The sequence below is a fragment of the Camellia sinensis genome, chromosome 7 (genome assembly GCF_055761805.1).
Source record: "Camellia sinensis isolate YWXY chromosome 7, ASM5576180v1, whole genome shotgun sequence".
Taxonomy (NCBI): Eukaryota; Viridiplantae; Streptophyta; class Magnoliopsida; order Ericales; family Theaceae; genus Camellia; species Camellia sinensis.
The window spans coordinates 134,159,822-134,174,872 of record NC_138967.1 but is presented as its reverse complement, the minus strand read 5'-3'; the positions used below and the strand labels follow the sequence as shown (position 1 = coordinate 134,174,872).

Genomic DNA, 15,051 nt, shown 5'->3' with positions numbered 1-15,051 from the left:
CCCTCTGCTAACTTGCGCAGTCGGTATCTTCCTCGTCTCCATTGGCTCCTCCAGAAGTTTGGCCCTCTGCTAACATGTTCTTGTCATACGGCACTCACAGCAAACACACTCACTTTGTTTTCTCCACAATGAATATTTAATGGATGCAGATCACAATAGAGATAACAAATGGTTTTAAAGAATAACAACACTTTACACCCACTCTCTCTCCTCACTTTGCATCCACCGCCCAACTTTTTTTTTTTTTTTTTTTCTACACTCCTTGTTCCCCACTTTCTTTATTTTATATATATATATATATATACATCTCTTTTCATCTCTTTCAAAATCATCTCTCTCTACTCAAGTCCATCCCCGATATGCTTACTTTCCAACCCATCCCTCCAACACCTTTTGCACATCCATCCCCTTTTTATTTTTTATTTTTTTATTTTTTTTTCACCCAAAACATGCTCCTTTACAAACCCAACACCCTGTCTCTCCACTTTATCACATGCGCTTGTCCCCTCTCTCTCCTCCGTTTGATTTCAAAATCATTTTTTTTTTCTTTATTTATTTTTTTTCCACAACACTTTTAATCTCTTTCAAATTCCCAACCAAAAAAAAAAAAAAAAAAAAAAAACAACCAAACACACATTTAACAAATTTGCACACCACACATATTTTATTCATCTCCGGGATTAACCCCGATCACATTTTTACACCAGAAAAAAAAAAAAAAACAAACAAACAAACATCACCCCCCAACACCCACCACCGGCCGGCCTTTTTTACTTATCCCTTCTCTACTCTGCCGACGGTCTTTTCTTCTTGCCTCCGTCCTGGGCGGCCTTTGACGGTGTTGCCTCCGTGTCACCCACTCCACTGGGCATGATCACTACTCCCTGCCCCTCCACTGCAGCATATGGCGGCCCTCCAAATCGGAACATCACGGTGGCCTTCCGCTTCAGCTCCTTGTTTTCCGCCTTTAGCACACTTATCTCTGCTCGCGCATCCTTATACATGCGTTGGAGCAGAGCCAGTTGGGCGTTTAACTGCTGCACCTCATTTGTCCTACTCTGCAGCCGGTTCGACAAATTTGTAACCGCAATCATGGTTTCCACACATGACTTCAAAGTATACTGATTGGCCTCCACATCCGACTGCACTGCCATTTTTTGCTCCACAGACCGCATCGGAAAGTTCAACGGAGCAAACTCCGGGGCGCTTGGTTGAGGTTCCAGTGCCACCGCACCAGTTCTCTCTCTTGTTGACTCGTTGAGGTCGGGAAAGAGGGTGAGCAGCCCGCGGGAAGACGAAGCCATTTTCTGGGCAACAGAGTGTTACAGAATATCTCTCGCAACAGAGTGTTACAGACTCTCTCTCTCAGCACAACGAAGAGTTTTTCAGAGGATTTCTCAGGTTTTTTGCCTCTGCCTCGGCCTCGGCCTCCGTCTTAGTTAAATAGCCGAGGCAGCCACGCGTATCGCGCGCCACTTGACGCCAGACGACAAACGGGCGCGCCAGCCAAGGCACTCACGTGCCTCGCCATCATATCTGGCACGCCTTTTTATGGATTGGGCACGCCTTTTGATGGCACGCCTTTTGACAGTTTGGGCACACCTTTTGAGGGCACGACTTTTGAGGGCTCGATATATATCTCCATGTCTATTTTTTGGGCAGCTTATCTACACACTCATACAGTGTCTTCTACACCGGTCAGCTTTATCAATCCCTTTGTTTCAACCTCAAATAGGTTTCTATCTTCACACCTATTTGAGTTTGAGGGGGGGTTATACACAGTATCATGTATAAGTCGCTCAAGGCGCACTCCCTAAGTCACCCCCTTGGTGCACCACCACAATCTTCTACAACGGTCTGACACGACCACACAGTGTCTTCTACAAGCGGTCCGACATGACCCCATAAACTGTCTGCTACATCGGTCCGACATGACCCCATAAACTGTCTTCTACACCGGTCCGACATGACCCCATAAACTGTCTTCTACAACGGTCCGACATGACCCCATAAACTGTCCCGACATTGATTCCGGTCAGCTTCTACTACGGTCCGACATGACCCCATAAACTGTCCCGACATTGATTTCGGTCAGCTTCTACAACGGTCCGACATGACCTCGTAAACTGTCCCGACATTTATTCCGGTTAGCTTCTACAACAACGGTCTGACACGACCACACAGTGTCTGCTACAACGGTCCGACATGACCCCGTAAACTGTCTTCTACACCGGTCTGACACGACCACACTGTGTCTCCTACAACGGTCTGACACGACCATACCGTGTCTCCTATCCTGTTTTATTTTATTTTTCTGTTTTGTTACTCTCTCCAAACTTAAGTTGGCTAGTGCCTATCCTCCTTGAGTTTGAGGGGGGCTGTTAATGTAAATTGTGTAAATTACCACACCACCAACTCCACCTACCATCTCCACTACCACCCACTCCACCTACCACCTCCACTACCACCCACCCCACCTACCACCTCCACTACCACCTTCACCTACTCTCAAATCCTCTCCTATATAACTCCTTGTAATATACACAATATAAATATCAATCAATACAAATCAATAATATACATCAATTTATTTTACAATAAATATGATAAAATGAAAATATTATCGCTATTTGATCGATTATCGCTATTTGATCGATTTAATTTTTTTTATATAAATAATATATATTGAACACCTTACAAAATAAAACAGTTAGAATTATCAAAACTTAATTTTTTATAAATAATATAAATTAAAGACTTTATAAAATAAATAATTAAAATTATAAAATGAGACTCGTAAAAAAAAGAAATAAAGTAACACGACAATTAAAGTAATTATCGAAATGGGACAGTGACACAGACCCGTGAAGAGGAATAGGAGGAGGAGGAAGTTTCTCATATTTGACAAAAGCTAGACGCTATCAATGCAATTCAAATGCCCCTTTTGTCTTCTTTCTTAAACCTTGTTTCTCTAGAAAAATTATCTTCTAATATTTTTTTTTCAGCGGTCCGAGGTGTTCAAATCAATCCCACGCACACATCCATTAATTATTTTTTTTATCGACTCTGTCAAAGGTAGGTTATGTACGTTAAAATTAAAAATTTATGAAAAATTACTTATTCGTAGCTTGATTCTAAAAATCGAATATTAAGCAATTGTGTAGAAAATATACCTGCTATCCACTCAAGACAACCATCAAAAAATTATCTAATGATATGATACTGGTTGTATGTAGCTTAATAATAGATCATTGAATATATATGTATATATACATAGTGTAAAAAATAAGTTACATGATGAATTAGTTATTAAATATTATTGAAAAGATACACAATCACATAATATTTTAGATTTATGTGATAATCTTTGGTGCGTTTTTAACAACATTAGATCTACATCTGAAAATCTTAAATTTTAAAATACTAGATATAACTCACGACATAGGAAGAAAGGAGGGTTTAACAAGTGAAAGAGGGTGTTGGTTTAAGGTTTTGGCAATGGGGGATAGTTTTGCAAGACAACAAAGGGTGAGGATGGGGCTCACCGCGTTTGATGAGAAAGATGAGGGGGTGGTAGTGGCGGTCATCAGGAGAAAGCAATGATTGCAAAGAGTTGGCAAGAGTAAATAGGGCCTAGGAGGTCCGGTAGGAGTAGGGAAGGGTTGCCAAAGCTAGGGTTAGGATTTGAATTTGAATTTTTGTGATAACTTTATTTAAGGATAAAATGGTACTAATTTTTTATTTATTTTTGAGCGAATTACACTAACAGCTCCTATAATTTTGATCTTTAACTTTGCAATTGTGATACATTTGATCTTGAATTTTGAATCTTATTCCAAATAAGAACAATTGAAGACATTGTTGCTCCATTTGAAGATCAAAATCGTCATATAACTTATTTTGTATTGATTAACTTATATGTTGTTTGAAATATAATGACCTTTTTTTTAATAAGTAATATTAGAACTTTTTTTGTTATGAAGTTCTGTTTGATTTGGTTTTCATAATCTATTTTCAGAATTTTTTTCTCAGAAAATAAAAATTAAATTGGTATTTTTTTTTAAAAAAATATCATTTTTATATAATTTTATCTTTTGGGAAGGTAGAAATAATTTTTTTAATATTATTTTCGTTAAATTAGTTTTTATTTTTTTAGAAATCAAATATGGCAGCAACTTTGATATCATTATTAAGTCTATCCATTAAAAAATCCAAAATTAAAAATATTTCATATATTAAACCTATCGATTAATAATCATCAATTACATTATAACCATCGAAAAATATCGGTTAACAACAAATACAACTATCTATTATATGATAACTATCCAAAAATATTAATAAAAACAACCACTCATTACATGATCTCCAAATACGTACTACAAATTAATTTGGTAAAAAAATAAAAATATAAAAGATTTATTTTTATATAATTTTATCTTTGATGAGTAGAAATAATTTTTAAAAATTTAAAAATATTTTTTTGACATTTATTTTTATCAAACTAATTTATATTTTATCAAATTGATAGCTTTGTCATTGAAATGATGCAACAATATTTTTAATTATCCTTATTTGAAACAAGATTTAAAATTTAGAATCAAATACATCACAATTAAAAGGTCAAGAACTAAAGTGTCACAAATCTTAACTATAGAGATCATTAGTATAATTCGCCATTTATTTTTATTTTTCCTGAAAATTGGGGTGCTCAATAATCGCATGTAGAACCATCCTAATTTTCAACCCTTTTAGATATGTCATATGTGGTAACTTGTAAAGATTGCCTAAATAAATTGATAAATTGGATTTTTTTTTTTTTTAATACTAATTTGTTTTGGAAATGATAAAAGTCAACATGTAATTTTACAATTTATAATTAAATTTATGTCAATACATTGACTGCGCACCAAATACTATTTTCATTATTTAAAAAATAAAAATTTTAAAAACTAAAATCTTTCATTTGAAATAGCAAGTATGAACAAGGCTCATATTGTTCCTTGCAAGCAATTCTCATAATGATTTAAAAAGAATTATATATAATTAAATCAAATATTTAATTTCATTTTTATCAAGTATTTAATTCAAGTATTCAATCAAACAAAAAAAAAAAAGTTACTTAGGCATCCTTTGGGAAAGAGTGAAAAAACTAACTTATTTATTAAAAATAAGTTTATAAAAATACTTATGTAATGAAAATTAATTTGTTTGATACATTTTTAACTTTTGACTTTTTTTTTAATGACTTGTTAAAGCAAATTTGATTAATTTAGACCCTTCTAATAAAAAATGAGTTTAATAAATGCACTAAGACAATCAATAAGAGATTATTAACAAAACAAAGAAAATCATATTTGGACAATCATTATTCAATAATTATAAAAACCCAACAACTAGGCCGATAAAGAGTTATGATAATGAGGGGAAAAAAAACAACCAACCCGATAACCAAGCAACTTAAAAAAGAGTTTAATAATATTAAAAAATAAATAAAAAAAGAACCACATAAGAAATTAATTCTATAATGACAAGAAATTAACAATCTTTGAGTTTATTAAAAATTTACTCTTAATTTCTTGGATAAAAAAATATACAAAATACCCAAGTAAATTAGGGCAAGTTTGTTTCAAATTGGCATTCTTGGATATAATCGTACACAATACCCAAGTCAATTACCAAGTTTGTTTCAAAATTGGCATTTTTAGCCATGGTTTTTATTGACACTTTTTTGGTCATAAATAAATGGGAAAATATTAAATAAGTGGGATAGTAAAAAATTATGAATTTGGATTTCCCCTAGTTGGGCTTTTCAATTAGAGGGTGTTGTTGAGTTTTCGTGGGCCTATCATAGAGGTTCACGGAAGCCGTATCGATAATCCGAATCGTTGAATGTGTAGAACTTATCGAGTACTTCAATTTTTAAAAAATTGCGTTGATTGGATATCGATAGCCAATTGATTAGATAATATTTCTGTCAATAATTTATTTTTAAAATTACATTAACAGTAAATAGAAATGTGAACTGATCAAGTAACTATCGATATCCGATCAATGTGATTTTTTACAAAGATAAAATACTTAACAATTTCTATAAATTGACAGTTTGGATTATTGATGTGGGCTACGTGGTGAGCCCATGGAGGCTCAACAACTCTCTCAAAAATTATTTATATTTATGATTGTATAAATTTACTGTGTGCATGGTACAAATCCTCTATATATATGATGTAAATTCTTATTGGGTGTGTTTGATTGGACGAGGATAAGTGGGGATTAGAATCCATCGGACTTGAGTCCTGGGACTGTGAATCCCCCTGACTATTTGGTTGGATTGGATATGTATCTTGTGTTTATTTTTTCATGGGATTAGATGTCTGGAAATGACTATTTTTAGTGAATCCAACGTTTGGTTAGACGGACTGGATATGATAAATGAATAAAAGACTATTTTACCCTTTTTAATTGTTTACTAAGGGTGTGTTTGGTAACGTTTACGTTTTCAATTTATATTTACAAAAATTTTACAAACTGATTTTTGTTTATTTTTAGAAAAACATAAACTACAAACGCGTTTGGTAATTGACAAAATGTTTAAAAAAAATTTAAAATATAAAAAAGAGTGAGAAATGGCAAGTGGTGACAAGTGGCGGTGGAAGACGGTGGTGGAAAGTGGTGACGGTGGGTGGTGGGTAGCTGGTGGTGGCGGGCGGTGGTGGTGGGTGGGTAGGTGACGGTGACGGGTGGTGGGTGGTAGCGAGTGGGTAGTGGTGGTGGTGGTGGCGGGTGGGTGGCGGATGGCGGGTGGGTGGTGGTGGTGGTGGTGGCGGGTGGTGGTGGTGGGTGGGTGGGTGACGGTGGCGGGTGGTGGTGGTGGTGGTGACGGGTGGTTGGTGGTGTTGGCAAGTGGGTTGCGGATGGCGGGTGGGTGGTGGTGGCGGGTGGTGGTGACGGTGGTGGGTGGGTAGGTGACAGTGGCGGGTAGTGGGTGGTGGCGGGTGGGTGGTGGTGGCGGTGGTGGTGGTGGGTGGGTGGGTGACGATGGCTGGTGGCGGGTGGTAGCGAGTGGGTGGTGGGTCGTGGTGGTAGGTGATGGTGACAGATGGGTAGTGGATGGCAGATGGCGGGTGGTGACGGGTGGGTAGTGGGTGGGTGGGCGACGGTGGCAGGTGGTAGGTGGTAGCGAGTGAGTGGTTGCGGCAGTAGTGGTAGCAGGTGGTAGATGTGGTGGCAAGTGGGTGGCAGATGGCGGGTGGTGGTGGTGGTAGTGGTGAGTGGGTGGGTGACGATGGCGTGTGGTAGGTGGTAGCGAGTGGGTGGTGAGCGGTGGTGGCAGGTGGGTGGCGGGTGGGTGGTGGGTGAGGGTGGTGGTGGTAGAGGCGGCGGCGGCGGCGAGGGGTGGGTGGTGGTGGTGGCGAGTGGGTGGCAGGTAGGTAGTGGCTGGTGGCCGGTGGGTGGTGAGTGGTGGTGGCAGGTGGTGGTAGGGGTGGGTGTTGGGTGGTGGTGCCGGAAAACGGTGGTGGAAAATGGTGGCGGATGGTGGTTAGTGTTGGGTGATAAAAAAAAAAAAAAACTCAAAACTCAAAACAGAAACACATTTTTCGTGTTTTTATTGTTTTGCCAAATTTATAAACTGAGACCACTGATTTATAAATCAAAAATTTTAGCAAACAAGTTTTTATTTGAGTTTTTTAAATTTTTGTAAATATAAACAGAAAACTGAAAACGTAAGTGTTACCAAACGGCACCTAAGTAATAGCAATATTAAACATATCTTTAATATTTTAATTTTTTAGCTAGATTAAATAAAATTTTATTTTATTTTATTTTTTACACAATTAAATAAATTTATTTTTTTTTAAATAAAATAAAAAAATATCAATAAAAATATATGTTATTTTTTTAATTAAAATTTTCAATTAATTTATTTTAAAAAATAATAATAATTAAATAATGAAATTAAATAAAACACCTATTAAAATTTAAATAATGAAATTAAATAAATTATAAACAAAATTTTAAAATAAAACATCAATAAAATATCTATAAAAAATTAAATAAATAAAAATCAATAAAAAATTAAACAAAATTATTTTATTTTTAAATTGAGACATTAAATTTTATTGAATTTTACTAAATATAATACATAATTAAATAGTAAAGGGTCAAAATAGTCACTTCATTATCGAATCCCAACAGTAGATAGTCCCCCGAAAATTGTCCCATACCCCCCTAGGATACAATAGTCCCCCATATAGAGTGTAAGGAGTCCAGCCAGACTCCATATCTGACAGACTAAAAAAAAAACGAACACCGAATAAAAAATCTCTCCTAAATTACAATCCCAATAATAAATAATCTCCCTCCTTATCCCTCCAATCACGCAGGCTCATTATGTACATAGTTACACCACAAAATATATATTTTTAATCTAGTGAAATAAATTTTTTTCCTGTCCCACTAATCTGATATTTTGTAGCTAGTTGTGAACTTGACTAGACTTGAGAGAGGAAAAAGCTAGCCACAAGCCAACAGCTCTCCTAAATAAAATCCCTTCATTTTCTCCTCAACCAAATCTAGAACCACAACCCCCTATACACACACCCCTTACTTGCTTTATATTTGGTCTTCTCCTCTTAGTCTCATCCCCCCCTTCTTTATTGCCGAGTCCATTGCACCGTTTCAGACCCTCCCTCTCTCTCTCTACACACTCTCTCTCTCTCTCTCCTAAATCTTGATTTATGGCCAAAGGAAGTGGACTCTCCTTTGATTCAGATCGGATCGGATACTTCTTCTATCAGCCAACTGTTATCAATTCATTTCCTGAAGACACCACCACCAACCACCGCTACCACCACCACAACCACCACCACCCCAAGTTGAAGCTTGAACCCATGGAGGCTACTACTCCCACTATCAAATTCCCAGTCAATCTCAACTCCACCACACATGATGAACAAGATGTTCCCACGCCGTCCAATGATGACAAACGAAGGGTCATCGATGAGATGGACTTCTTCGCCCACGATAAACACCACCACTCCAAGGCGGCAGCCACCACCGGCGATGAAAATGACTTGCCCCGACCTGCCCAATTGGATTTCAATGTCAATGTAAGTTACCCATTTCAATTCTTCTTTTTTTTTTTTTTTGTTCATCATATATATTAATTTTCTTTTTATATACTAATTTTTTTGAGATTAATTACATTTTTAGTCTATGTTATTTGAGTCAAATATTAATTTTGTTGATCTTTACGCTTCAAAGTTTATTTTTAATTTGGTGTTTCTGTTCAAGTTAGAAGTTAAAATTAATGATTTTAGAGTATTTGTTAAAAAAAAAATTTAACGAAAATTTAGATGAAGAACAAAATTAAACTTGAGAATCTAATTATTTAAATTAATAGAAATCAAAGTGAAATTTAAATTAAAGTTAAAAGTTCAAAAATATAATTTATTTATTAATTTTTAGCTGAAATGTATTGAATTTTTCGGTATGTATAGACTGGACTGCACCTTCTGACTGCTGCTAATAACACCGGAAGTGATGAATCAATGGTGGACGATGAAACATCGCCCAACTCTGAAGATAAAAGAGCTAAGACTGAGGTAATAACAACTGATTATATCTCCGATCAATCACCAGCCTATTTTGGCAAGTTAGTTACATGTCAATTTTTTGTTTTGTTTTGTTTTTGTTTTGTTCTGTTTTTAATTATTTGGAAAAATAGTTTAAAAATTAGTTTTTTGAATTTTTTTTGAATTTTTTTTTAAAATTCAGAAAAAGTGTAAAAATATATATGGGTGATATGATTCAAAAGAGATTAAAAAACTAAAAAGATGAGTTTGATGGGGTGTTTGGTGTGGATTATAGGGCGTAATTATAACTTATTTTAATTTAAGAATTTGTGTCAGACTGTTTGGTGTAACTTCTACTTACATCTTTTTAGATAAAAATAACTTAAGCAAGTTAAGAAAAACTGATTATTTAGAAGTTAAGAAAGATTGTTTTTGATTTCAACTTTTTAATTATCGACTTTTAATTTACAATAAGCAAGGCCAAACAGTAGCACTCTCTTTGCCAAAAGAGGCTAATCTCTAACGTTTTTTTTTTTTAAAAGAGAGAGCTAAAAAAAACACTAAAAAAGTCACTTTTAATCTCCTCCCAAAATAGGCTATCGTATATAAATGTATTGGCATCATGGGTTGTTTTGAATTTTGATGAATCGGATTCATGTTGCTTGTTTTAGCTGACCGTGGTGCAAGCCGAGCTGAAACGAATGAATACGGAGAATCAACGACTGAGGGACATGCTAGATCAAGTCACCGGAAATTACACCACTCTTCAGATCCATATGATGACACTGATGCAACAAAAACACAACAACAATGAAAAACATGATCAAAACAACATGGTAGTAGATGACAAATCAGAGGAAAATAACAAGAAACACAGTGGTAATAATGGAGGAGGAGTAATGGTGCCGAGACAGTTCATGGACCTCGGGTTAGCTGCCACGGCCGATACAGACGAGCATTCGCTGTCATCGTCAGAGGGAAGAAGATCGCCGGTTAACAATGGGGAGGCAGCGTCGAAGGAGGGAGATGATGGGGTAAGAGAGGATAGCCCAGAAAATGGATCGAACAATAAAGTTGCTAGATTGAATGGTTTGAAGAATGTTGATCAAGCCGCTCCAACGGAGGCTACTATGAGAAAAGCTCGAGTTTCGGTTAGAGCTCGATCCGAGGCACCAATGGTACATCATTAATTGGATTGAAATTTGCATTAGATTTCATCAAATAGATTAAATTTTTTATTTTTTTTATTTTTTAAATTTTTGGTTGAATTGATTTGAATAGTTTTGGGTTGATAGATTACAGATGGATGCCAATGGAGGAAGTATGGACAGAAAATGGCGAAAGGGAACCCGTGTCCTCGAGCTTATTATCGTTGCACCATGGCTGCCGGATGCCCGGTTCGGAAGCAAGTATGTCTTTCATTTTTATTTTATTTTTTAAGTATCAGTGAATTCCAAATTTAACATTGTCTCATATTTTTTATTGTTTCTTCATTTTATCACTTCTTCATTTCTTACTCCAAAAATGTTGGTGCACACGGCACGCTTGATGAATTTCGGCCGCGTGTACTTTTTATACTCTTTTTTTTTTTTCTTCTTCTTCTTGATTTCTACTTTTGTGCATGAAAAAGTCTAAGGACTCACATGATAAACCTAGAAAATTTTGGATAGGTGATTGTATATGTAAGACGTGATGAAAATTAATTTTTTATTAATTTTTATATTGATAAGCGTGAATTTATAGTATTACTCTTTGTGCATTTCACGTCACATTATAAGTTTGATTGAAAAGTTGGTTATTTTGGTTATTCTAGCTGATTTTTTAACTTTTAACTATTTCAAATTCTCTTTTAAGAATTGACTTATAAGCTAGCTTATTAGTTTTTTAACTATTTTAAGTTACATCATTTTTTTTATTTTTTACATATCTGTTTTGTAATAAGCAAAAAGACGGTTTATTTAGCACTTCCTCAAACAACCCTAGCCTAACTAGAAAAGATGTGTTTGGAAAGTTAGTTGGCTTTTTATTTTGTAGTTGATTTGATGTTTGTGAGATAAAAAAAAATGAAATGATTATGATTTGGATATGATATTTTATCTTATTGACTATTTTAATATATTTTATCTTTACTATCTATTTTAGTAAAAAAAAATAAATATAAAAAAATAAAATAAGGCAACAAAATATATTTATGTACGATTAGGACAATGTTAATATTGGAAGTTTTGCAAAAAGTTTTTTTTTTAATTTTTTTTGAAATCAACAACAATTATTTTAAAATTAATTGAAAAGTGTTATATTATTTATTTATGTGTTGAATTGAAATTGTCAATACAGAGATCTTGAGTGGTGACAATGGAGAGAGAAAAAGAGTTTGTATTTAATAACGAGTAGTTGAATTTATATATATATATATATATATATATATTTTCTTATAGTATTAAAAAATATATAAATTTGAAAATATAATATAGACAATTAAAATTATGAGCATTGATACATCTCTTACTTTTGAAATTCTAAGGGTTTGTTTAGGATGTGAGTTGCCTTTTTGATTTTCTGACTATTTTAACTTAGGGTTAAAAATCTTTATTTGGAATAGGTTTTAGGCTTTTTTAACTTTTCTGAGATAAAAAATATAATAATTATGGTTTGGATGTGATATTTTTGTCTTATTAAGCTAAAAAGTCTATTTTGTCTTTTTGTGATTATTTTAACCAAAAAATTCCCGTTTAAACGAGGGCTAATTGAGCTCTAATAATGTATTAGGAAAGAAAAAAAAAAAATCAAAACATCACATCATAGGTGGGATCCGTCTGCTTAGAGCTCTCTTAGAACCCAATAATTAGAGTTTCAAAACATTTTTGTAAAATTATATAATAAAAATTTACACCAAATGAATTATGGTAAGAGAATAGATAATGCTTTCATAGGATAAATTAAAATGTAATGTTAGAGATACTAAAAATTTTATTAAAAGTTTTATCAAATATTTCACATGAATATAAAACTCCCAAAATATAAGTTGCATGTAAATCTCATACCTATGTAAGATAGTTGGTAAAACTTTTAATAAAACTTTTAAGATCTGTAACATTTTTTAAGATGAAAATAGTAGTAACGTGTTTTACTGCAGCAGTTCATTAATTATAGGGTCACGCGTTATTTGAAGATCTTGTTTGAATTGACGATTGTTGCTCAAGAATTAGGGTTACAAAATTTTGAAGACACCTAGAAAAAATGTCTAAAAAATAACAAAATATCTATATATACTTGTTTAGTGTACAGATTTTTTTATTTTGTTTTATTTTATTTTCATATAATAGGAGGTTAAGGGTTAATAAGTCTCTTTTGGAAAGAGGAAAAGAAATGATTATTGATTTATTTGAATCAGATCATCTCTCTAATTTTTTATATATATTTTCAAAAAAAAATCATTAAGCCAAACAAAGTAAATTTCCAAAAATGATTTAAGTTAGATTATAACAAAGAATCGCAGCCACTCTATCGACCAAAACTTTAAACTTGTGATATTTTTACTATCTTAAAAGACAATTACATAAATCACTAAACTAATTATTTTGTCCATGGTCTACAGACTCTACACCACACCAATCACGCAATATAAGTTTTGTGTTATACCATGTTCAAAGTCATTGCCTTTAAAGACTCAGCTACATGACATTGTTTGATTTAAGGGAAAATTAAATGTAAAAATTTCTTTAAATACCAATCATAAATTTATTCAAAGTGACGTGCGGAAGGTTGGATCTTTATTAGTTGATTATTAAATTAGAATTCTCTCAAGTTGGAATTTGAGTGAACAAATCACTTCGTAGACTATTGGAAGCCGAATGTTGATTGACATAGTGCAATTTTTAAAATTAATTAAATAGAATATTTATATAAAAAATTAAAATAATTGAATATAAATAATTATATGTATGAATTACATCTGTGCTTAAAAAAAAAAAAATGACAAATCCTCAAAAGAATATTTTACTCGACAAATTTAAAAAATAAACGATAAAAATTATAAAGTCAACCTCAAAATAGGCTCACAAAGCCCAAATTATTTTCTCAAGTTAGATAGCTGATTTTAAATAATGCAAACTCATTAAATTAATCAACAACTAACATTCAATATTCCATATTATTAAAAATATTTAAGCATTTTCTTTCATGAAAATTTATGGCATTTGTTCTAATGTGAATACAATTTCTCTAACAGGTGCAAAGATGTGCAGAAGACAGAACAATCCTAATCACCACATACGAAGGCAACCACAACCACCCACTACCTCCGGCCGCCATGGCCATGGCCTCCACCACCTCCTCCGCCGCCCAAATGCTTCTCTCCGGTTCGATGTCGAGCGCCGACGGCCTAATCAACTCCAACTTCATAGCCAGAACTCTCCTCCCATGTTCCTCAAACATGGCCACCATTTCAGCCTCAGCTCCATTCCCAACAGTCACACTAGACCTAACCCAATCCCCCAACAACCCACTCCAATTCCAAAGACAACAACCACAAACCCAATTCCACATCCCCTTCCCAAACCCACCACCTCACAACAACAACTTGATTGGCCAAGCTCTCTACAATCAGTCTAAGTTCTCTGGACTTCAAATGTCTTCTCATGATATGGAAGCTGCCCAATTTGGCCGCCAAGCACTGCCGCAGAGCTCGGTGGCTGACACTGTCAATGCTCTGACAGCTGATCCAAACTTTACAGCGGCGCTGGCAGCGGCCATTTCTTCTCTGATTGGGGGTGGTGGTAGTAGTAATAATAATGCCAGCGTGGCAACTACCACCACCAGCAACAACAATAGCAATGACAACAATTCAAGTTTTCCGGAGAAGTAAAGGATGGACTTGGTTTTTTGCTCACAAGTTTTTACATTTATTTTTGTTTTTGTGTTTTTATTCTAACTTTCTGGGGATAAAAAGTGAGATCATATACATAAAAATATTCAAGTAAAAGAAATATTTAGAATTTGAAATATGTGAATCAGATTCTGAACGTAGTTAGTACTATTTTTTGTATTCTTTCTTTGTTCGAATAATATCATCTAAATTGTGAAATCAATCAACACTCAAAAGAAATGGTAAAAGAAAAAGAAGTGCATATGATTAAATTGTTTTTCTACGGAACTTGAATTTGATACGGGAGTTATTTTATTGGGAAATCAATTCTATTTTACTATAACCTTTTGGATTTGTTAAATAATGTTCTTTTTGTAGCTTTCCCTATATGGAGCCAAAGTGATGAAATCAGAGAAAAATAATAATAAAAAAATACAAAGAAACAAAAAATAAAGCAAGGGTTGAAATATGCGTTAGATGTGATAGAATTAGGATTCATTCATATGGGGTGGTTGGTTAGTCAAGAAAGAGGTCAACAAAATCGCCTGGAGTGTTTTGTTTGACCCGGTAGGACTAGAGATTGTTGTTTGCTTTTGATTTTGGGAG

General features: G+C 34.2%; 1 protein-coding gene across 1 annotated transcript; it reads left to right on the top strand.

The window, feature by feature from the left end:
- Positions 1-8,387: 8,387 nt before the first annotated feature.
- On the top strand, positions 8,388-14,668 carry LOC114306465 (WRKY transcription factor 6). The gene is made up of 5 exons (XM_028251705.2): positions 8,388-9,113; positions 9,504-9,608; positions 10,250-10,756; positions 10,874-10,987; positions 13,810-14,668. The coding sequence occupies exons 1-5, from the start codon at positions 8,742-8,744 to the stop codon at positions 14,443-14,445; spliced, it is 1,734 nt and encodes a 577-aa protein (XP_028107506.2). The 5' UTR covers positions 8,388-8,741; the 3' UTR covers positions 14,446-14,668.
- Positions 14,669-15,051: the final 383 nt, after the last annotated feature.

What these genes read in the sequence shown, in the direction of transcription:
- LOC114306465 (XM_028251705.2), top strand. Translation starts at nt 8,742, where the DNA reads ATGGCCAAAGGAAGTGGACTCTCCTTTGATTCAGATCGGATCGGATAC. An exon ending in ATAAAAGAGCTAAGACTGAG is followed by an intron (nt 9,609 to 10,249) that starts GTAATAACAACT and finishes TGCTTGTTTTAG; the next exon opens with CTGACCGTGGTGCAAGCCGA. An exon ending in CTCGATCCGAGGCACCAATG is followed by an intron (nt 10,757 to 10,873) that starts GTACATCATTAA and finishes TTGGGTTGATAG; the next exon opens with ATTACAGATGGATGCCAATG.